Below are 24,558 nucleotides of genomic sequence, written 5' to 3' on the forward strand. Positions count from 1 at the left end.
AAGCAATCACAGGAGAAATGCTGTTCCTAGGACCACAGTTACAGTTGAACAGGGTGTGCACTGAGCAATTCCAAGGAGTGCCATTTTCACATAGGTCATGATGTGACTGGCACCCCCAGAGTTGTGCAGCCCTGCAGGCCTACCCCAAGGCCCTTGGGCCCCATGTTGCCCATGGCAAGGTACTCATCAATAAGTGAGACTTGAACTTCAAGACTGTCAGGGAATGATTACTTTCCCTTCTAACCCTGATGGGTGGAAGAATAAGAGGACAAGGAAAACCCCAGAAAGAGAGATGATGCCACTTACAGTCCCCGTACTTACAGGACTAGGCACTCTGAGACGGCCACCAGCCCAAGGATCCCAAGCCACTTCATGCTTCTTTCCTGGGTCCAAGTACTCAGGAAAGAGTGAGTTCTGAGCATGCAGTGGTGGCCAAGGGCTCCTAGTTATATATGCTCTGACATGCTCTAATTGTCCCCTTTAGGCCACTAATGGATCTAATCAGAAATGTGAAGCTCTCGATAAAATCTTTACCTCCATCAGTGTCTGTGGGGAGTGGACTTGGAAAATTCTCAGAATACAGAGATTTCTACTGTAATCTCTTTCTTGGGGCTTTGCTGAAAAACCTAACTGAACTGCATGGACTAAGAGTGGGGAGACTGTTGCCAACTTGGAGATAAAACACTGCTAATAATGTGATAAAAGTAAATACTACTAGAGGCCATGCTTGACATTTGTGATCTAATGTGGTCTTCCGAGCAACTTCATGAGGTGTGCGTTGCTGTCCTCAGCTGGAGAGGAGATTGCTAGGAGGAAAAGAGTTCAAATGGCAAAGTGAAGACTTTAGGGGCAGCCCAGTGACATACGAGTGGCTTTAGGTAGTGGGACAGATGGCACAGTTCAGTGGCACCTATAATGCCAATATGCATCAAAGGTCTGGGCTAGAGTAGTATTACAATTACACAGTTTCACTATTGGGAGAAATGTGATACATGCATCCACAAGATACTTTATATCGTCCAACAAACATACACCGAGGACCCTGTGTGCTAGGGTCCGGGGTAGATGCTGTAAAGTCAAAGTCAAGTAAGACACAGGAGGTCCTTATCTTCAGGGAGCCTAGCAGTCTAGGGCAGTTCTCACAAACTCATGACCCAGGAGGAAGAGAAATGAATGGAAGGGCTGGGCGGGCATCAGGGACACAGGGCAGCACATGCCCTACCACTGGGGGCAGTCTCTCCTCAGCTCCCACCAGAGGCTGCCATCCTGGAAAGCAGGCTGGTTGGCAAGTTTTCAAGAGAAGTTAGAAGTCTGGATATTTATTTTTAATCTGGTGAAATCCCCTGATTTTAAATGTTAGCGACTAATTTTTTCGTTGTTTTTTCAAAAAACATAGTGTGAGCCAAACGTCAAACAACTAACTGTGTGCTGGATTCAGCCTGCAGGCTGTGCAGGTTTTTATTTCTGGCCTAGAGGTGGGAGTAGAGAGGGGACAGAGAGGGGGTTCAATTCATGTTGGTCGAATGAGTAAGAGACCGAATGCATCTTAACCACGTTAATTTTCCTTCCTTTTGTAAAGAAAGATTACCAGGGTCATATAAACCAATGAATTTAATAATGTCCACTTGCTGAGCATCTGATATAATTCCCCACTAGGATCCATGCCTTGAAACATTTTCTCTACCAAACCAAGCATACAGAGAAATCACTTTTAAGTGTCTTATCAGTCAAAGAAGACAAAAAAGACCACTCAGAGCTCCTGCTCAGCCTGAGATGAACAGGGCTAACTGTCAAACTGTTATTCCAGCCAAAGTAAAGATTATGGAGTTTTTTGGTTCCTTCCAGGATTCCCAGGGCCTGGGTGTTTCTGCGTGAGATCTATCCAGGCCTGTCCCTTGGGTAGAACAACGGGAGGCTGGCCTGGTCACCAGGTGGGTGATAGTTTGGGTGCAGCGTCTTCCTACTCATTTTTGCACATTGTGAAAATTCAGTCTTGGTGGTTCAGTCCCTACGGAGGGGATCTGACGGCAACTAGCAAGTGACACACACTATACCATTTAGCTCAGCAATTCTACTTCTAGGGATCTATGCCAAAGATACACTGGCAAAAATATAAAAAGACATATGTAGAAGCCATTCACTGCAACACTGTTTGTAAAAGCAAAAGATTAGAAACTTACCTGTAGTGACCATCCACGAGGGAGTGTTCAATAGGGCATAGGGCATCTGAACAACTGGGCATAATGCAGATGGAGAGAGGCGTGGAATGGGTGAGATCCTCAGGGTGTACTGTTTAGTTTTTAAAAAAGGGGAACCAGAAAAGTGCTTATAGTTTGTTACTTTTACATAGACATATATGTCTATTTTCAATAAGAAAGAGTGGAAGAATAAACCAAAAACTAAAGAAAAAAAATGTAATTTATGGGGGAGGGGCAGGGACGGAAGTGAGATTTTTCTTGTTTTATAGTTTGACTTTGCAACCATGTAAATATGTTCCAGAATCAAAAAAGAGATAAACAAGCACATCTGTGGAACTTGAGAACTAAGACAAATGAGCCTAATTCTATCAAGTTGGTGACCTAGCCGCACACAACAAAACATTACTTAAGTGGCTTTAAAATGCAGAATTTTGACCTACATTCAGAGTGGGATATCTTCTAAGGACAAAGACAAACAAACAAACAAACAAAAACATCCTCCCTCCAAAACCAAACCAAAAGCAAAAAACCAAAGAGATCTGAAACTATATCCAACACCTTATTGTTGGTGATATTGCTACTGTTACTTTGAAAGTATCTTATGTATGTTACAGGTTAAAGCAAGTAAGTAACTAATGCTAATGTTGTCAGGAAGCACGACTTCCAGTGGAAGAGAGAAAAGATGTTTACGTATAAAACAAAAAAGCTCAAGTAAAACCTTGTGGTCTTAAAACTTGAATTGGAAGTATACGTTTGGACCAATTAATTATTTTCCTTTTTTTTTTTTTTAAAGAAAATCTCTACTTTCTGGGTCTGACCACTGAAAAGCCTAGAAGCAATGGCAGCTTGATAACAGTGACTATCCTGAGGCCTAGCCTGTGGCCTCTAAATACCATTTCCCACCAGAAGATACAGAGATTCTTAAAGAGATGGTTGATTTCAGGGCTGGGCCAAGAAATGCACAATGTAAGGCTGGGAATCTTGAAGGATCAGAAAGTTGAGGGCCTTCAAAGACCACTAGGGGCCTCACAAAAGTTTAGGAATCCATATGAAGAGGCCAAAAGTGGGATCATTTTAACATCACATCAAATTGATTGAAACAAATTTAATATATAAAAAGCCATGACTAGTGGCGCAGTGGATAAGACTCCGTGCTCTCAATGCAGGGGGCCTGGGTTCAATTCCTGGTCAGGGAACTAGATCCCACATGCATGTCACAACTAAGGAGCCCTCATGCCGCAACTAAGGATCCTGCCTCCCACAACTAAGACCCTGTTCCACCAAATAAATAAATAATAAATATTAAAAAAAAATAATAGCCATGAGTTCCAAGTGGTAATATACAACATCTAATTTGTCACTGTGACAGATTGCCAATGCACCAACTCACTATTCTGAACACTGAAAGATGGAAATAATCATCAATATGTATGCTATTTTTGTATGATGCATATTTCATGTAACTACAAATAGTCGGTGAAGGACTATTCATTTTAATTGAAGAATTCCAGTAATTAAATTCAGAAGAAATGGTAGAATCGGGAAACCACTGTTTTGCAACATCCTAATGAAAAAATGGATCTAGGCAAAGATCATCAATAGATGCTAAAACCATAAGATGAAAGGTCTAAGGGGAAGTTTATAATGGATGGATGAGTTTGGCAACATCAGGACCCACTGATCAATCTCAACGTCTATCAAAGTGGGGCAACTAGAAATTATGAGCCTCTTGATGTGATGCCATAAGAAATATATGGAATTACATATGAAATATTCGAATAAAAAGTTTTGAACTCAAGTCTAGATTTAGCTACCAGTTTTCAGGGAAATACATAGATAAAGGAACAGAGAAGCAATCCTCTAAACCCAATACTTGGGAATTCTATAGGACAAACAACCCCACTTCCTCCCGCTTTTTAAACAAATAAATGGCATAAAAATGGGGGGGAGAGGGCTTCCCTGGTGGCGCAGTGGTTGAGAGTCCGCCTGCCGATGCAGGGGACACGGGTTCGTGCCCCAGTCCGGGAAGATCCCACGTGCCGCGGAGCGGCTGTGTCCGTGAGCCACAGCCGCTGAGCCTGTGCGTCCGGAGCCTGTGCTCCGCAACGGGAGAGGCCACAACAGTGAGAGGCCCGCGTACCGCAAAAAAAAAAAAAAAAAAAAAAAATGGGGGGAGAGACTGTTATTTATTAAAAGACTTAAAAGACAACAACCAAATGCAACATGTGTGTACATTCTCTAGATCCTGATTTGAATAAATAAACTGTTAAAAGGCATTTTTTTCAGAGGATCGGGGAAATTTTAATATGGACTGGTTATTAGACGTTACTTTTTGTTTGGAACAAAATAGCATTGTGGTTATATATATTTTGTTGCACGGTAATCTCTTCCTTAAAATACTTCAGCAAAAATGAATAAATAGTAAAAAAAAAAATGTTAAAATGAAGGTTTAGATAAAAAAAAAAGATTTGTGTAGTTGCTATGGATTGAATTGTGTCCACCCCCAAATTCATAAGTTGAATCCCTAACTCCCAATGTGATGGAATTAGAAGGTAGGGCCTTTGGGAGGTACTTAGGTTGAGATGGGGTCTTGAGGGTTCGGCCCTCGTGATGGGATTAGCGCCTTTATAAGAAGAGCCACCAGAGAGCTTCCTCACTCTCTTTCTCTCTCTCATTCTTCCTCTCCCTCCCTCCTTCCCTCCCTCCCCCTCCCCTACTACATGTGAGGACACAGCAAGAAGAGAGCTGTCTGCTAGCCAAGAAGAGGGTCCTCACTAGGAACCCAATTGGCTGACACCTTGATCTGGACTTCTAGCCTCCAGTCTATGACAGCCTGGGCCGACTAAGACAGTAATGTAATTCTTGATGCCGAGTGATGAAACACAGGGTTCATGATACTATTCTTTTTTTTTTTTTTTTTTCTTTTTGCGGTATGCGGGCCTCTCACTGTTGTGGCCTCTCCCGTTGCGGAGCACAGGCTCCGGATGCGCAGGCCCAGCGGCCATGGCTCACGGGCCCAGCCGCTCCGCGGCATATGGGATCCTCCCAGACCGGGGCACGAACCCGTATCCCCTGCATCGGCAGGCGGACTCTCAACCACTGCGCCACCAGGGAGGCCCGATACTATTCTTTTTTATTTTTGTTATGTTTGAAATCTTTTTGTAATAAGTTTAAAAAACTTCCATTTGGAAGTTTCTGTCTTTAGTGATACCCTGAGGGGCCCAAGAAAAGCAGACTTGGACAGGCCCCCACCGGCTGAGTGGTGGGAGCCCCACCTGCTCATTACTCCAGCTCTTCTCATGTGATCTGACCATCACCAACTCCCCGCCCCACACTCTGGGCTGCTTGGTCATCCAGCTGGACACTTTGATGAGCCAGGTCAGGGCCTGGAGGTAGAAGGAATGAAGACATTTTTAGAAAAAATGGACTGGGCATCCCCCTCCCTGGATGGGGGTGGGGTGCCATCTGCAGGTGAAGGATAGGGCTTAGGTAGGGAGGGAGCCAAGGAGCGAGGCTGTGGGGATATTTGGAAGGGAAGGAAGGAGGGATTCACAACCAAGTAACCAAGAGGAAGACAGCTTGCTTAGGACCCAGGAAGGAAGAAGCACTGAGAAAAGAATGGTACCTACCAGAAGTCCAGATCCACCTGGGTCTTCCAGTAAAACTTGTTGGAGGTCACGATCTTCCTGCTGGAATTCCTGCTCTGGACATGGAGGTGATAGAGCCATACTCCCTGCTGGTGAGCCCCGGGAAGAGGGACAGCCACACCCAGGGGCCCTTTGATTACACTCTAGCTGTTGGCATCATCCCAAGCTGGACAGCAAAACGGCAGCTCATCCAAAGCATTTAAAATAATGTCTAATTTATCTAACCTTCCTGGCATGTCTTGTACCCAGAGTTCCTTTAGGAGAGGTGATTCATCAGCCTAACTTGGGTTTCTACTGAAGTCTACAAGCTTCCCAGTTGGTAACTTTTGCCTTGTAACTAACTGATCTCATCCCACAGAACCTGAGTGGCAGAATGTTCCAGTGGGCATGGCCCCTAAGGTCCTCCGGCTCACAGCAGCTGTGTACCAACGGGTCTGCCACTCCCCATTCTGAGTCCAGCATTGCCAGGCATCGTCAGGCAATCACGGCACCCTGACTACCAGAGGTGGCCTCAGCATCCTGGGCAATGGGCACCTCTCAGCCACTTGTCCACTAATTGGCATTGACCTTCAGTCTGGAACCACTGCTCTGGAGCAAGCCTAGTCTCCCCAATCCCAGCGATGGGGAAACTGAAGCCAGGGGTGTATGACTTACCCAAAAGCTGCAGGCAAGTTAGTGAATCGTTGGGACCCAGGGCCTCTGGTTCTCAGGCTGTGAGAGCTCCGAGCAGGGAAAGATCAGAGAAAGCTCAATTGCAATCCACTGCTGGGAAGCTCTCAGAAGTCTACAGGTGCCAGAGCGGAAGTGTTTCCCCTTCTTCCTCAAGTCTGGCTCCGCTTCTATCACCAGACCTGCCACTGTAGCAGGAGGAAAGCAATACTGGGAGCTGGCTCTGCTGGGTGCCAGGCAGAGTGGGGGCACCCCCAGCTGGAGTGGCACAGGCAGGCAGTCGTACAAATAACGCCCAGCTCACGCCCAGCTCAGCAGCCCTAGGGCTCCCGCTTCTTGTTTACACAGCACAGACCCTCGGGAGATTGGGTGATATTGACCTGCATTCACAGTGGGGAGTATTTTCTGCTCAGCCCTTTGGCAACTTAGATGCAAGGTCTTACTCTTTCTTCAGGGAACACCTGGCTGAGCGAGGCTGGGCACGCTCAGACAAGCTTGGATTCAAGGGACTTGTTCCCTCTTTGATGCTCAGAAAGACCTTGGAGCTTCGAAGGCCTTGACAGGGGATGAAACCACTCCTGTTCTATGGGGACTTTGCTGTATGGATCTGGTTGGAGAAAAAGGACAGATGCACAGGGCAAGGCTAGGCATCCCTGGGTACCAACTGATTGTGAGTTGAGTTCCAGCCATCAGGCTTCAGGGTCAGGTGCTGATGCTGGTCCCCATGGCCACCTCTCGAGAAGGAATGGAGGAAACAGCTTTTGCCCAGAGAGCAGTGTGGTCTGGGGACACCGTGATCACACAGGGGAAGGTTAGACAAGAGCGATTACTTGCCTCTTGGCTCTCTCAGTGCCCTGGGGGTTCCACCAAGGAGGACAAGCAAACGGAGGGGGTCAGACTGCTGGTACCCCTGGCACCTGATGCCCCTGGTGATAACCGTCTCGTCTACACAGACCCGGGCCCAGAGCTGACTCAGCCCCATGACAGCTCTGGGGTTTCCCTTCTGGAGAGGAGGGAGAAGGCTCGCTGTTGGTAACTCACAAGTGAAGTGTGTGATGAGGTCATGGTTGGTGACCTGTGGCCTAGGTCCAACCGTGAAGAAAGATTGAAGGTGGAAAAGTAACCATTAATTAAGCTTGGTTACCTTGGGCCTTTGCAATGGCTATTTCCCCCATTTGGAATGTTCTTCTCCCAGCTCTTTTCATGGCTGGCTCCTTCTCAACATCTAGTGTCATTTCGTATGTCCCCCCCACCCCCGCAGGAAGGCCTTCCCTGGCCACTCCATTCTCCCAGGCACAGAGCCTGATCCATTCGAGGAGCCCATAGACACTGACTGCATTTCCCGTGTGCTTTTCGTGGGCACCTGAGAGCTTGAGAGCGTCCCCAATTTACAGATGAGGAAACTGAGGTTGAGAGCAGTTAAGCATCTCCCTGGGGCACACAGGGCCTGTGAGTGGTAGAGCCAAGATTTGAATCCAGGTCTGTCTGATTGCAAATTCCAGCCATTCTTTAGTCCTGGGCTTGGGGGACCAGGAAGTGATGCAGAGGAGACGAGAGTGTTGGGGATGGAGGCGGTAACTGGGAAAGGATCTTATCTATTGGGAAATATTCATTCTTTCAGTGAACCCTTCTTCACAGTGCTCTAAGCCAAATCCAGAAAATCCTTGCTGCGTAGATGGAGCCTGGAAGGCAGGGACAGCGTGTGGACTGTGCCGAGAACGCAGATGCTGGGCCCAGGGGGAAGGTGGCCTAAAGCCTAGTTCATGATCTTTTGCTACGAGCCAGTCCCCTTGGGAGCTTGTCCATCTGGAGGGCCAGCTCTTTCTGAATGGGCTAGCAGGGGCCTTGTAGTTTAGGAAACAAAACTTCAGAAAAGAAATGTGACCAGGCTGTAACGGAGACATGCTCCTGGTGTCCTGGGAAGCAGATGCCTAATGTTGCCTTGGGTGGAAAGTTAGGAAGGCTTCCTGGTGGAGGTGGCAACTGAGCTGTGTCTCGATGGATAAAAGGACTTTGCTGAGTGGGTGTGGGGAGGAGGGAATGCCCATCAAAGAGGGCATCACCGGCATTGTACTGGACTCCGGGGATTGTCAGTCACCTGGCAAGCTTAGCCCTAAGGGATACATTATATTAGTCTGGGCAATATGGGCAGTAACAAGCAATGCCCAATTTAAAAATAATAACTTTTTTCTCTTACTCTCTCCGTCTGTCCATCATAAGTTGTCTGGGGCTCTGATTGGATCAAGCCATCACATTACAGCTGCCCCCAATGGTGAGTCTTGAGGGAACTCAGGATGGAAAGAGGTTGCCACCATCGAGCCCTCGCCACTGCAGCCAGCCCCCAGTGGTGCACCTAGAGGGGACTCAGGAGGAGTAAAAACAGGATACTTGCCCTAGATAGCTAAGGTGCAGATCAAAGGAATGATTTCAATGAGTCCAGACTCCTGCATCTTTCCGTACATCAAAAAGCACAAAATTCCTTAACTTGAGATGTTTGGTTTCCTTTAATTAACAGTAATCCTTTGATGTTCCAACTACCTGGTTTTTGTTGCAAAAACTCCTGTATATCCTGGCTCCTCCTGTACCTCTTCAGAGTGGTCCCTCTGAGCCATCTGAGCGGCTGCCTCCTGGGTTTGAAGTCCTCAGAAAGTCTGCCAAATAAACCAGAATTCTCAACTTTTAGGTTGTGCGTTGTTTTTTTTTTTCAGTTGACACAATCAAAGCATTTGCCAGGAGTGACCTGGGCCACTGCTACCTACATTTCACTGGTGTAAACAAGCCATATGGCCACACTGAATTTTGAGGGGATATGGAAGTGGAATCCAGCATGAGTTTAGGACAACGACTTGAAAATCTGGACAACAGCACTAATAATGCACAGGACAATGTAGAAAAGGAGAAGCAAGAGCAGGTCCCAGGGTTGGGGTGGGGGCTTGAACACCATGTTCGAGAGCATGGATTTATCCTGTGGACGATGGGGATTCTTTGAGTAGGTGAGTGAAATGTTAGACTGCAGAGAATGGAGGAGAAAAAAGGAAAGAGAGGCTAAAACATCAGAAGGATACAAGAGATGAAAGACGTTAAGGGGAAGGAAGTACATTAAAAAAACCCCAGAAGCTGTAGAAATGGGGCAGGGGGAGCATTTGGACACTGAGTGAAGGTCACGGCTGCTAGCTTCCAACCCTCCATTTTGGTGGGAAGAAGGAGCGTGGACAGATATTTTGGAGGGCTGTTTGTGCTGGAGAGTCAAGACTTTGGTGGGGGCATGAGGAACCACCTCAAGACTCTAAAAGTTTTTCATGAAAACAAAGGACTAGACTTACTCTAGGGTGAACTTTCAGAGTAGAACAAGGACAAAGGTTAAATGGGAAGAAGGCAGATTAAACTTTAATTTGATAACAAGTTCTGTCTTTAAGTTACCATTGTTATTCCAACGGTTTGCCAAGCACCTTGCAGAGATAGGGGTGTGTGTGTGATGTATGGAAATGTTAATGTCCTTCCTGTTCTCACAGCGGCAGGAAAGAAGGAATGGAAAGATAATACTCTAGGCCAGGAGGAGGGTGGATAAAGAAGATGTGGCACATATATACAATGGAATATTACTCAGCCATAAAAAGAAACAAAATTGAGCTATTTGTAATGAGGTGGATGGACCTAGAGTCTGTCATACAGAGTGAAGTAAGTCAGAAAGAGAAAGACAAACACCGTATGCTAACACATATATATGGAATTTAAGAAAAAAAAAAAGTCATGAAGAACCTAGGGGTAAGACAGGAATAAAGACACAGACCTACTACTAGAGAATGGACTTGAGGATATGGGGAGGGGGAAGGGTAAGCTCGGACAAAGTGAGAGAGTGGCATGGACATATGTACACTACCAAACGTAAGGTAGATAGCTAGTGGGAAGCAGCTGCACAGCACAGGGAGATCAGCTCGGTGCTTTGTGACCACCTAGAGGGGTGGGATGGGGGGGTGGGAGGGAGGGAGATGCAAGAGGGAAGAGATATGGGAACATATGTATATGTATAACTGATTCCCTTTGTTATAAAGCAGAAACTAACACACCATTGTAGAGCAATTCTACTCCAATAAAGATGTAAAAAACAAATTTAAAAAATTTAAAAAAAGCTTTGTGGTGTTCTAGAACTACACTGAAGGAAGCTCCCACCCCTGCTGGTGTTTGGAAGGCGAAGTTAAATGAAGTTAAAAGGGGAGATAGGCAGAAAGAGTAAGTAGCAGGATGGAAGGGAGGAGGAAGCCCTCTCTGGGGAAAGAGGGGTGGTCCACACTGAGGCTCGTTCTCCTCCTGTCACATCTGCAGCATGGGGCAGAACTTCTGACCAGAGGTCGGTGGGTACTGTAGTCTGATCACTGAGCACGTGGCCTTCAGAGGAGCTGGTATGATCCCCTAGGACTGATCCTTGCTCCGGCCCAGGCCTTGGGAGGGGCACCTCTATGACCTGCCCAGAGACAGAGGGCACTGGTATGTCATCTTGCGGCTGGGGGATCTGATGGTGACACCACAGTGCCTGCACAAACACACTCCCCCTTCATTTTTTCTTTTGACACCGCAATAGTCTGGAAATCTCAAAGGATTCTATGGAGGAGTGAAAAGAGTGGGATATAAGTTCTCTCTGGCCTGGAGGGGAGAGAAAATTGAACTTGAGTTAAAGATAAAGGTATATGACATGGCTTACAAAATGAGAATGAGCAGAGCAGAGCACTTAAGAATGCAGTGCTGGAGCCAGCTGGCCTGGGTTTAAATCCCAGCCTGGCCATCTACTAGCTGTGTGACCTTGACAAGTTACTTACTCTGTTTGTGCCTTACTTTCCCCATATTTAAATAGGGGATAATAACAGAACCAAATGAGTTCATATGTGTAGGGTGCTTCGATTCATGGTAAGTGCTATATGAGTTTTATATAAAGTCGTCGACTGAAAAAAAAAAAGCACCATGTGAGAGTTGTGAGTTAAGTTTTATTGGGGGCAAAGTGAGGACTATAGCCTGGGAGACAGCCTCTCAGATAGCTCTGAGGAATTTTGCCAAAGAGGTGTGTGGGGGGAGGAGGTCAGCATATATGTGATTTTGGTGAAGGGGGGGCGTGCAGTCAAGCACACATTTTGGCAGAGACTTGCTGCTTGTCACGAGAGCAGGTGTCTCCGTTAATGATTTTAGTGCTTTTCTAGACGTGAGAAGATGCAAGAAATAGGGCTCATAAAATCTTTTCCTAAAAATATTTATCTGAAGGCTTGTTCTGTCAATTTTCCCAGAGCACAGAGGGCCTCATTCCTGAGCTCCACCCTGAACTCCTTTAAGGGTGTGTTGAAGGTCAGTGACTTCACTGGCTAGTGACGCCATCCTTGTAGTGTCAGATGGCCAGTGACAATTTTTAGCTGGCAAAGGTAAGCCTGTATTTTGGACTCAAATTCGTACCTGTTACACCTGCTTTATGTGGGGAGCTTGTCCAGGATTTAGCAGCTGCCTCGGTGTCATGTAATGATTTGAGGAAACATCTGGTTCCATCTCTGGCTTTGCAGATGAGGAATCAAGGCCAAGAGAGCAGAAGGAACTTGGCCAAAGTCCCTCTAGGCCAAGGAATTTAGTGACAAAACAGGGACTGGAACTCAGGCAGGTTGGAGTCGTGAGTCAGCCCCTTGCCAGCTGTGTGATCGCTGTGCGGGGCTGTCCAGCTATGGGATGAATGGGCTGCTTTGTGGGCCTCCAGGCCTGAGTGGGAGCCAGCGGAGGCTGTCTAATCTCCAGCTGGTCTGGGGGCTGCTTGGAGGAAAGACCATTTTTTCCTTCTGACATCTAGCTGGCCTGAGGGGTTGGGGAGCTTTGTCTGACCACGTGGAGCCTTATCACAGCTGATGCCAAGGTCAGTGGGGATGAAAGTTGGGGGCGGCTGCAGTGTGACACCAAAGGGGACCCAAACTAGAGATGGAGCCTGGCCTGTCTTGACTAAGCGCTATATCAACAATCACACCGGTTCCTGCATCTTGCTCTTAAAAACCTTGTGCATGTGTGTGTGTTGGGATGGGGTGGGGTAGGCAGGGATTCAAATGCCATGGCGAGATGCTCTCCACTGGGGTGAAACGCACCACTGATCCAGCTGGCGGCTCACCCTGGTTCATCAGAAATGGTTTCCTCGAAACAGAAACAGATTCACAGTCTTCGAAAACAAATTTATGGTTACCAAAGAGGAAAGGTGGTGGTGGTGGGGGGGATAAATTGAGAGTTTGGGATTAACATATACACACTACTATATATAAAATAGATAATCAACAATGACCTTAGGGGTAAGACAGGAATAAAGACACAGACCTACTAGAGAATGGACTTGAGGATATGGGGAGGGGGAAGGGTAAGCTGTGACAAAGTGAAAGAGTGGCATGGACATATATACACTACCAAACGTAAGGTAGATAGCTAGTGGGAAGCAGCCGCATAGCACAGGGAGATCAGCTCGGTGCTTTGTGACCGCCTGGAGGGGTGGGATAGGGAGGGTGGGAGGGAGACGCAAAAGGGAGGGGATATGGAAACATATGTATATGTATAACTGATTAAATTTGTTATAAGGCAAAAAATTAAAAAAAAAAAAAAAGAAAAAAAAAACAATGACCTACTGTATAGCACAGGGAACTCTACTCAATATTCTGTAATAACCTATACAGGAAAAGAATCTAAAAAAGAATGGGTACATGTATATGTATAACTCAATCACTTTGCTGTACATCTGAAACTAACACAATATTGTAACTCAATTATACTCCAATATAAAATAAAAATTCAATTAAAAAAAAAGAAAAGGCTTCCCTGGCACAGTGGTTAAGAATCCGCCTGCCAATGCAGGGGACACGGGTTCAAGCCCTGGTCCGGGAAGATCCCACATGCCGCGGAGCAACTAACCCCATGCACCACAGCTACTGAGCCTGTGCTCTAGAGCCCACGAGCCACAACCACTGAGCCCACGTGCCACAACTACTGAAGCCCGCGTGCCCTAGAGCCCGTGCTCTGCAACAAGAGAAGCCACCGCAATGAGAAGCCCGTGCACCACAAAGAAGAGTAGCCCCCGCTCACTGCAACTAGAGAAAGCCCGCGCACAGCAATGAAGACTCAACGCAGACAAAAATAAATAAAATTAATTAATTAATTAAAAAAAGAAAAAAGAAAAAAAAGTAAAGATTTCCTCTAGAGACCAGAAGGGGCTCTTTCCCCTCGAGGGATTCCTGATGTGATGCTGGAGAGGGCAGAGCGGGTGCAGAATACCTTGACATTATCTGAGATTGCATTTTCCCCAGCTTTGGTGTGCTTTTGCTTCTAGTGGCCCCTTTGACTTGTCTTTGGAGGATCTAATACAAGGGCCCCTAGACACTGCGTGGCCGTTAGTTGAAGGCTGAGAGGTAGGGGCCTGTGGGAGTGGGAGAGCCTTGAGTTAGGGCATTTTGAAGGCACAACTTACATTCCAAAGTTCGCTGGGGGAGCAGGCTGGAGCTTCCCTCTCCAAGGCTTGCATGAAATCACATCCAGGCTTGGTTTCATCCCTTTTCCTATTCTTTTTTTTTTTTTTTTTTTTTTTTTTTTTGCGGTACGTGGGCCTCTCACTGTTGTGGCCTCTCCCGTTGCGGGGCACAGGCTCCGGACGCGCAGTGCACTCACAGGCTCACGGGCTCACGGGCCCAGATGCTCCGCGGCATGTGGGATCTTCCCGGACCGGGGCACGAACCCGTGTCCCCTGCATCGGCAGGCGGACTCTCAACCACTGCGCCACTGGGGAAGCCCCCTTTTCCTGTTCTTGCTTCCTCTGTGCCCTCACTGGTTTCTCTGGGAGCAACTTTGAAATAAATCACTTGTACAGGAAACCTCGCATCATGAGCTACTTCTGGAGAGGCTGACCTAAGATGGTCCCTTCTTCAGGCAACCCACTGAGACCCTGACTGATATAGGTTCCCCTCCCAAGTGTTCCTAGAGCATCTTGAAGCTGTCCCTACCATGTGGCTTTGCCCTTGCTTGATTTTCTGAAACCCACACTAGACCACTTGTTCCAGAGGGCAGGAATCTCACTTGACTCACTTGTAAGTCCATGTAAGTAGATCTTGTCTCTATCCACCAGACTCCAATTGTCAAAACAAGGCTAACACACAGGTTAGTTATTAGGTTATGGGTATTAGGTTACAGGTTCAACTGCTGTAATCAAAGTCTAAATAACACTGTCTTAAATATAATTTCATTTCTCCTTCATGTAATAATAGTACAGGTCGCTCCACAGTGATGGGGACCCGGTTCTTTCCTGTTGCTTTGGCATCTTCAACATGTGATGTTCACCTCTGGTCTAATATGGCTGCTCCAGCTCCTGTCATTACATCTGCATTCCAGCTAGCAGGACAGAGAAGGGGAAGCAGGATGTGCCCCTTTCCTTAAACGGCATAACCAGAGGTTACAAAATTACTTCCGCTCATTTGTCATTGGCTACAATGAAGTCACAGTGGCACTTTTAGGTGAAAGAGAGGCTAGTAAATGGACTTTTTAGCTGGGTGGCCCTAGACTAGGGGTTTAATTACCAAATGAAGAAGGAGACAATTAGGAGTGCCTGTTATACCCTCCTGTTTCAGTGAAGATAAGCTGAATTACACTATGAAGACATAAAACCCCCAAATCTCAATGGCTCAACATAACTAAGGTTTATTTCTCACTCACATCTCAGGTGGGTGGGCAGGGAACCCTGCTCATCGCAGTCTCTTGGGGAGGAAAGCAGATGGAGGCTCCCTCTGGATGCAGGGGAAGGGAGTGTGTGGCAAATTGGACTCTGGTTCTTAAAGGCTTCCACTTGGAAGTGACATATCACCTCTACTCACATTCCATTGGCCAAAGTAAATTCCATGGTCATGGCAAAGCTGGGGGTGGTGGGTACATAAAAGGGCTACAGAATATTTATGATAAGTAACAATGGCCACCACCCTTCATTCATGTGCCTATATTTTGTTCTTCTTTGCTTCTCCCCACCCTGCTCCTCAGCCTCTTTTGGGCTGTAGATACAGATTTGGATGAGATTATATGAGAGGACATATACTAGGCTGTTAATTAGTGGGGAAACCAAGCCAAGAAAGAAAGAAAGAAAAAAAAAAAGTCCAAAAACTATAAGAAAGTATGTTTGTAATCACAATTCTGCATTTATACAAGATTAGGTATATGTGTGGTTTATGCATAAATTTAATAAAATAATAAAGGAAAGAAAAATTTTAAATATAAATTCATTTACCAAACCCAACAAAATAATAATAATAAAACTGTACCAGAGTAACCACATAGTAGTATCAGGTTTAAGTTTGTATGCATGTTACAAAAAAACTAAAAGAACCATAACTTTAACAAGATAAAACTTGATTTTTTTTTCTCCCACTTAAACAAATCTGGAGGTGGGCCATCCAGAACTTGACTGGTTTCCACCTCCAAGGTCACTTCATGGCCCAACACAACTGCAGGAGTTCCAGCCATCGCATCTGAAATCCAGACAGCTGTTTAAGAAGAAGGCGGGGAAGTCGAAGAGACTCATCTCCCAGCTGAATCAGCTCCTTTAAAGCAGACTTCCAAGAAATCCCTCTCATACATCTGCTAATATCACAAAGTCACCAGTCATGACTAACAGCAAAGGAGATTGGGAAGTGCAGTCTTTAAGCTACTGGACACACTGCTATGTAACAAAATACATTCTACTTTTCCTTTTTTTTTTTTTTTTTTTTTGTGGTACGCGGGCCTCTCACTGTTGTGCCCTCTCTCGTTACGGAGCACAGGCTCCGGACGTGCAGGCTCAGCGGCCATGGCTCACGGGCCCAGCCACTCCGCGGCATGTGGGATCCTCCCGGATTGGGGCACGAGCCCGCGTCCCCTGCATCGTCAAGCGGACTCTCAACCACTGCGCCACCAGGGAAGCCCTACATTCTACTTTTAAGGAAAACCAAAAAAATGGCTAATTCTGTAAGCAGCTACCAGCCTCTGTCTCAGAGACACAAAACCTTTCTGGATTGATCAGGCCAAACTACTGGGCATAGTGTGGGAGCCAGGAGGAAGGAGTAGGAATGAGAAACCAGCCAGATGGATCTGACCTGTGAGTCAAAAAAAAAAAAAAAAAAAGAAAAGAAAGTCTTCACTGGAGATCTCCTGAAGACTGAATTGGGGGTTATACATACCACATGGCCAAACTTCTTTCGAAAACTGCTTTTCCAACTCAGTTCCCAAATCTCTCTCAATATCTTAGCTTCTTAAATATCTTGTCTTTGTTACCTCACATTCTGACCTACCTGTCTGCCATCCTTACTTTTGTTCACATCACTTCTCTATCCAGTCCACCAGCATAAGGAAACCCAGTACTGAGGAGCTAAACAAACACTTTTTAGAAGTGGGTAGAAACACAATGACCATTTCTACTTTAACAGTTTTTTTTCCTGATCAAGGTCATCTGAAGGACTGAGATGTCTTGGAATAGTGAGATCTCTTGTTGCCTCTAAAATCCCAACCAAGAATGTAGCTTCCTTGATGCTGGAGATGGTGTGTTTACTTTTGTATCCACAGGTCTTAGCAGTACAGGTATTCAGTGAATGTATGTGGAATGAATAAACAAGAGAAGAGAGTAAGGAGCTGCCTTCTCTTTCTCTCTCTCTAGTTTTTTGCATTTATGAGGGCCACTCTGAATTATGAATGACATTGGGTATAATCGAGGCATGGTATATGGGGACATAGGTGCAAGCGATAGGGGACCAGGATCAAAGGGGGTGGGACTAGAGCCAGGGGAAGCTGAAAAGAGCCAGAAGTGGAAAATAGGAAGAAACAAGGTAGGAAGAGCAACTTTTTCTAATGCCACCTGCCTCAGATGACTTGAATCTCCTGGCAAGTTCCCCCCACCCCCCTCCTTTGCCCTAATTCTCTATCTTTAGTTATTCAGAAGGGCCAGCATCACCCTCCCCCTGCCCCACCCTAAGATGCCTTGGCAGTGACCCAGTTGATTCAGAGAGCAGTTTGTCATTTCCTCTCAACACCCTCAGTGGAATCACTGTGTCTATTACATTCACAAGTTATTATTGTCATTGTTTTAGGAGTTTCTAGGATCTGCATAAAGAGGTGTATAAAATAGTCTTTGCCTGTCCTTAGAGAAGTTGGTATCTAGAGGGAGTGAATGTTCAATTACAGAAAAAAGTAGTAAATGCTAAGAAAGGAAAAAAATGTTGGGTGTTTGAAGAACATACAAGGGCGGACACTTACCCAGTCTTGGGGGTACAAGAGGGGCTTTCCAAAAGTGGAGTCTAAGACCTAAAGGATGTGAGTGATAGGAAACCTAAAACAACAGTGGCTTACAAAGGTGGTTTATTTCCCTTTCCTATAAAAATCCAGAGGTGGGCTCCAGCAGTGTCATGGGGCATGGGGTTCCATGGTGTCAGGACTCAAGCTCCTTCTGTTTTGTTGTGTGGTCAGGTATGGCCTCTCGTCTCATGGTTGCCTCATGGTTCAAGATGACTACTCTAGCTCCAGCCATTGCACCCACATTCCATGGTCCAACACAGTACCAGTAAGTGAAAGGACTGCTGAATATAAACTCAAGCTAATCCATCAGTAGGGTCTTCTAATTTTTTACCCACAAAGTAATACAAATACAGGATTAAAAATTATATAGCACAAAAGGGTTTATAACAAGAGGTTAAGGTCATCTGCCCTGGCCCTCCCCATCCTCTAGAAACAGTTTCAGCCCAGCTTTCTGGCAGCTGCTGTCAATGGGAGCCACTCTGACATTATGTTCAAAGTGAAATGTTTGTAAAACCAGCCATGGCCTCCCTCAAGAGTTATTGGTGTCTCAGTAAGGGTCAGTACCTTGAGACTGCTTTCCTCACTGATCCCTTCCGTGGTCTAACAGGTGACCTCTGGTTGGAGAAGGGTGATCACCTGACCCAATGGCCGTTAATTCTTAGGAGGCCTGGCAGCCTATGAGGAGGCAAGAAAGAGTAAACTCTGCCCAATAGGGGCAACGGTGATTATCTTAGCCAATTAGATCCACTCTCTCTAGAATTTGAAATAGAAATTTGAGACTACTGAAAGAGTGTTAACACAAAGAAAAAAGAACAGAGTCAAATAAGAAGAATGAGACCTAGAATATTGCTGTTCCTGGAACTATCACCACCCGTGGATTTTATTGTTATGTGACCCAATAATTTCCATTTTGCAGAAGCTGTTTGAGTTGGGTTTCTGTTACTAGAGACGATGGTCTTAATTCAACATCCAAATAAGGTTTTGAATTTGGGTGGCACAGTTTCCTTGGTCTAAGAAGCTTTCGTTCTGGGGTCCCATTTTTACAAAGCTGCAATTTATGGACGCTGCTGAGAGGCAAACAGGGAATGGGCTTAATCTCCAGGCCTGGTTGTCCAGTACAAACTGCCTAGAGAAGAGAGCGCTAGCATCAGGGCCTTGCTTCAAGGCACCACCCTCATGATTCTGCGCAAGTGAGGATGTTTAAGGCCATCTGTTATTTTTAAAGCACTACCCATACAGAATGGACTAAATGTAACCTAGGGCCTCGGGAAACAGTTTACTTTTCGGGAAGCTACTCAAGGGTTGTTTTGAGGAGCCCGCAAGTCAGTTCCAGACTGACAGCCACTGCTGTTTGCCAGGGGACACTTAGGACTGTGATCACTCCAGTCCCGGCGTGGGGGTTCCGCAGTCTGAGCTCAGACCATCTAGGGAGTCCCTCGGTACTGGGATTCCATTTGTTTCCTTTCGGGTCTCCTTTGGGCCACTTTGAGCAGCCCCCCCAAGGCCGAGCTCTGTTAAGAAAGGAGACCCCCTCCCGCCTACCAGAGAATCAGCAGACGCTTGCGCAGGCGCACTCGCACAGGACGGCTTGGGTTCCGCCCAATGGGCGGTGTCCCTTCTGGGGGCGGGGCAATGGCCTGCGGGGGTCGGGCGCCCACCATGCGCTGGAGGGATCTCGTGGGCCTTCCCGTGGGTGTGGTCCCGGGTGGCAGCGAGAGTGTGTGGGGGGTGGGGACGGGAGGACGGTGTCTGGGTGAATCAGAGGCCCCCGGCGCGCACAACGTGCTGCGGGACGAGAGGCGTTGGGCCCAGCTCCCAGCGCCCGGACGCTGGAGGGAGGATCACATCCGGCGGGAGGGGGCGGGCTTCGTGGACCCCGGAAGTGTGGGCTCCGGCTGCGATTTAACCCGCGACGGCGGTGGCGGCGACGGCGGCGGCAGGGGTAGGTGAGAGGGGTCCGGGGAGGGGCGAGGACGGGGATGGGGGCGGCGCTGGCAGTTGCTCGCGGCGCGCCTCCGCCTGCCCGCCTCACCTGGCAGAGGCTGGTGATTGGGCGCGAGGGGCGCGTGACTCCAGCGGAGGGCCGGCGCCCCTTCCCCTCGCAGTGGGAGGGCGGGAAGGAGGGAGGCATTGCCCGAGCTCCCTGCGCAGGTCGCGCCTCCAGCACCCCCCCTCACCGCCACCTTTCACCCTGCACCCCGTACTTGAGCGTCCTGCTGGTCACACTTCTGGTGACGTTAGGGCCAGTTTGCCCATTGTATAGGCGGGGAAAGAAGCCTAAGAATGGGGTCTGACTTGCCAGAGGGAGTCCAGCGGCAGAATGGGGTCTGAGGGACGCTCTGGTCTTTTAACTCTAAGGGCTATGCCCTTTCTCCAGGGCAGTGAGGTGGTGGTTTTTCAGCTTTGGTTCTGTTCTTATCCTTTATTCTGGACCCGGACTTGGGCTGCCCAGCATCACTGACCACTCCCTATTTATGGGCCTGCTGGGTACAAAGGTCATTGGTGTTTGTGAATCTCCAGTGTGTGCCTGGTTCCTCCTGAATTTAGAGAGCAGTGGTATGTGTGTGTGTGTGTGTGTGTGTGTGTGTGTGTGTGTTACTGGCAGAGTTGACTACACCTCAGGGTTTCAGTCCCTGAGACTAGTCAGTGCTTTCTCAGCCACACAATGTCTGGGCTCACTCACCCTGGGAATGTCCACTCTTAGCTCTGGAAACTTCAAAAACTCACTTCCCTTCACTTCAGCAATATCCCAGTAGTACTGTTGCTGACTCAGGCCTTTTCCACCCTCTTCATTGGCTCCCTGCCTCTTACCCAGGAGTCCCATTTCCTACTGCTGTACCCAAGGTGCTGCCACCTGACTGTCAGGCTGTGACTGTCAGCCCTAGAGCTGGAAGTGGTGGTGACCAAGGGATTTGGAAAGGAAAGACTCTTTGGCTATTGTCCAAAGCTGCGACCCTGTACAGTCCTGAACTCTGGTTCTGGATGGGAGTGAGGACTTGGAGTGAAATACTGGACCCTGAAGTGAGAGTTCTTGGCAGCCATAATGTCCAGAAAAGCTTTTTTCCTAGATTATCTGAGAAATCTGGCTTGGTGCCTTTGTAGTTTCTGTCGGGTAGAAATATTTTTCTTTGTAGATTTCATCTGGGCAGCTTCTGATGGCTGTGTTTTGTTGTTGTTGTTTGTTTGTTTTTAAGGTAGCAAAAGCTCTGATTTGTTGCTTGGCTGCCATGCTGTTGGCAGTGTTCTGGGGGCTTTGTGAACATACTGGATTCTGGGAACACTCAAGGTAGGTGATGAGCCCATTTTGCAGATGAAGTAAGTGGATAGTAGAGATGTTAGGTAGGGTGCTACAGCCAGTAAATAGCCAAGTTGGGATTTTTAACCCGTCAGTCTATTTCCAAGCTAATGTATTTGCTGGATGTTAAGAATCATCTGTGATGCTTGTTAGAGATACAGAGCCTCACCTCTGGATATTCTTGCTTAGATTCTGGAGAGAGACCCAGGAGTTTGTATTTTTAACACTTGCACTGGGTGATTCTTACTGTAAGGCAAGTTTGGGAAGCACTGCCTTAAGGAGTTTGTAGATTTGCTGAGCTTGGAAGTGAAATTATTTCTAAGGCTTATTATTATTTTTTTGCTTATTGCTGTGTAATTTGCTAATCTGCCGTTAAAAGGGCATTGGGGTAGCTAGCTGTATGAATCATCTCTTGAACACTGTTGGCCAGTCCTAGTAGGGTTTTTCCAGACTGACCTAATCAGGTCAGCAAAGACCTTGTTTTTTGTTTTTGTTTTTTTTTGCGGTACGCGGGCCTCTCATTGTTGTGGCCTCTCCCGTTGCAGAGCACAGGCTCCGGACGCGCAGGCTCAGTGGCCATGGCTCACGGGCCTAGCCGCTCCGCGGCATGTGGGATCTTCCCGTACCGGGGCATGAACTCGTGTCCCCTGCATCGGCAGGCGGACTCTCAACCACTGCGCCACCAGGGAAGCCCAAAGACCTTGTTTTAATCCGATTGGATCTCTGTTCGGAAATTCTTTTAGTTTCTCCTCAGAGTTTGGAGTTTTCAGAAGGTTCCAGTTCATTCCTGGATAGTTGCCCCTTGACAGAGAGACCTCTGTAAAGGCAAAGGTCTGTGAGCTTTTGGGAGCTTTAAAGGCATGTTTATTTAGCAGGTGTTTCCTCCACTGCATTTCTCTCCCCTTTCACTGGTTTATGTCAAAGGCTTGAGCAACTACCAAACAGCTTTGTTTATTGTGATTTAGCTGGGGCTGACAAGTGGAGTCCCTGGGGCTTAGGATGGGCCAGACAGGGGAGGAGAGGGAACACTGAACCATGGAAGTCAAACAGATAACCCACGTCAGTTATGCCTAGCATTGAGGACCTGTTAAGTACTGCTAATTTATCTGCTCCCTCCTGGGCAGAGTTAGAAGTAGTGAAAGAGGCAAAGTCAGCATTATGCTGTTAGTTTATTTTTCCTCTGTCCAGTGAACATTGATTTCTAATTTAATTTCTTTGTAAACAGAGGATGTACTTTGTATGCTTTGAATCGTTTTAATTTACTGTTCCATACATAAACATTTTGGGGTGTATGTTCTTTTGATGAATTGACCTCCTTTATCATGAAATGACCCTTTTAATCCCTGATAGTGTTCTTTGCTCTGAAATCTACTTTGTCTTGTTTTAATATAGCCAATCCAACTTAAAAAAAATTTAGTGCTAATGGATTGATATCCAGAATATTTGAAGAATTCCTACAACTCAACAGTGAAAAAACAAACAACCTGATTAAAGTAGGCAAAGGACTTGAATAGACATTTCTCCAAAGAAGGTATACAGATGGCCAGTAAGCACATGAAGATACTCAACATCACTAGTCATTAGGGAAATATGAACCAAAATGACAATGACATACCACTTCACACCCATTAGAATAACTCTTGTTAAAAAAACCCCAAAAACACCAGAGGTATTGGCAAAGATGTGGAGAAATTGGAACCCTTATTTATATTACTGGTGGGAATGTAAAGTGTGCAACTGCTGTGGAAAACAGTATGGCAATTCCTCAAGATAGAATTACCGTATGATCTAGCAATTCCAATTCTGGGTATATACCCTAAAGAAGTATAAGCAGAGACTCAAACATATATTTGTACACCAATGTTTCTGGCAGCATTATTCACAATAACCAAAAGGTAGAAGCAACCCAAGGGTCCACTGACAGATGAATGGATAAATAAAATGTGATACATGCATACAATAGAATATTATTCAGCTTTAAAAAGGAAGGAAATTTTTGACAACATGGGTGAAACTTGAAGAAATAATGCTAAGTGAAACAAGTCAGTCACAAACGCATAAATATTGCATGATTCCTCTTATATAAGGTTCCTAGAGTAGTTAAATTTATAGAGACAGGAAGAATGATGGTTGCCCAAGGCTGGGGGAAGGGAGGAATGGAAGTTAATGTTTAATGGGTACGAAGTTTCAGTCTGGGATAATGAAAAAGTTCTGGAGGTAGATGGTGGTGATGGTTGTACAACAGTGTGACGTATTTAATGTCACAAAACAGTACACTTAAAATGTTTAAAATGGTAAATTTTATGTATGTTTTACCACAGTTAAAAAAAATTGATAGGGATTTAAAAAAATTAGTGTGGTATATCTCTTTACATCTTTTTACTTTTGGACTATTTGTGTCTTTATTTTTAAAGTGGGTTTCTTGTAGGCAGCATATAGATGAGTTTTGCATTTTGTGAAATCCAGTCTTAAAAATTCTGCCTTTTGGGCTTCCCTGGTGGCGCAGTGGTTGAGAGTCCACCTGCCGATGCAGGGGACATGGGTTCATGCCCCGGTCCGGGAGGATCCCACATGCCACAGAGTGGCTGGGCCCCGTGAGCCATGGCCGCTGAGCCTGCGCGTCCGGAGCCTGTGCTCCACAATGGGAGAGGCCACAACAGTGAGAGGCCTGTGTACCGCAAAAAAAAAAAAAAAAAAAAAAAAAATTCTGCCTTTTAATTGGGATGTTTAGACCATTTACATTTAATGTGATTATTAGTGTAGTTGGGTTTAACTCTCAAGGTCCTTATACTCCACTGTCTTGCTCCAGATAATATGTTTTAATTTAACATGAGCATGTCACTTGGGCTGTTTCCCTTGCAATTCCCTCTGACAGCTGTGCTCTGAGTCCAAGATGTGCTCTGAGTCTACTTGTTGGGTAGACATCCTGTCAGAGGTTCCTCGGTGGGGTGCAGTTGACTGAGGGGCAGGCCTTGAATCTGAGACACATGGGGTGCTGGGCGCTGGGCCCTGGTGGGATCCATCTCTGCTCTAGAGCACAGCGTATGGGGGATCTGCTTGCGTCCGGAGCCCAGGTTACGTCTCCTACCCAGGTTTGCGTCTGAAGGGTTAACGACTCTAGCTGGGTTTAACTTTATCATCTTGCTGCTTGTTTTCAATCTGTTCCATGTTCTTTCTTCCCATGTCCCTTTTTTCCTGACCTCCCTGGGACTGAGCAGTTTTTATGATTCCATTTGTTCCATTAGTTTATTAGCTGTAACTGTAACTGTTTTTTTTTTTTTTTTTTTTTAAAGTGGTTGCTTGGGAATTCCCTGGCGGTCCAGTGGTTAGGACTCGGCACTTTCACTGCCGTGACTCGGGTTCAGTCCCTGGATGGGGAACTAAGATCTGGCAAGCTGTGTGATGCAGCCAAAAAGAAAAATAAATAAAAAGAAAAGAAAAAGAGTGGTTG

The 24,558-nt window shown here is 46.4% G+C and overlaps 2 protein-coding genes across 3 annotated transcripts in view; one reads left to right on the top strand and one right to left on the bottom strand.

Moving 5' to 3' along the window:
- The window catches only part of LOC309808735 (pregnancy-associated glycoprotein 2-like), a gene marked incomplete at its 5' end in the record, with an annotated part of 26,991 nt that extends 7,518 nt beyond the window's left edge, over nucleotides 1–19,473 (bottom strand). The window contains 2 exons of the mRNA XM_082629329.1: nucleotides 5,828–5,896; nucleotides 19,355–19,473. Of these exons, the coding sequence (XP_082485455.1) occupies nucleotides 5,828–5,896; nucleotides 19,355–19,473 (188 nt within the window). The remainder of the gene's footprint in view (nucleotides 1–5,827; nucleotides 5,897–19,354) is intronic.
- Nucleotides 19,474–19,536: 63 nt separating this feature from the next.
- VPS37C (VPS37C subunit of ESCRT-I) overlaps nucleotides 19,537–24,558 on the top strand; it is a 29,583-nt gene continuing 24,561 nt past the window's right edge. Inside the window, exons 1-2 of one of the 2 annotated variants that reach the window (XM_082627086.1) lie at nucleotides 19,537–19,754; nucleotides 21,007–21,098. The gene's annotated coding sequence lies outside the window, so the exon portion shown is untranslated. The remainder of the gene's footprint in view (nucleotides 19,755–21,006; nucleotides 21,099–24,558) is intronic. The other variant, XM_082627085.1, reaches the window with a different exon arrangement.

Source organism: Mesoplodon mirus (genome assembly GCF_964341445.2).
Source record: "Mesoplodon mirus genome assembly, chromosome: 7".
Taxonomy (NCBI): Eukaryota; Metazoa; Chordata; class Mammalia; order Artiodactyla; family Ziphiidae; genus Mesoplodon; species Mesoplodon mirus.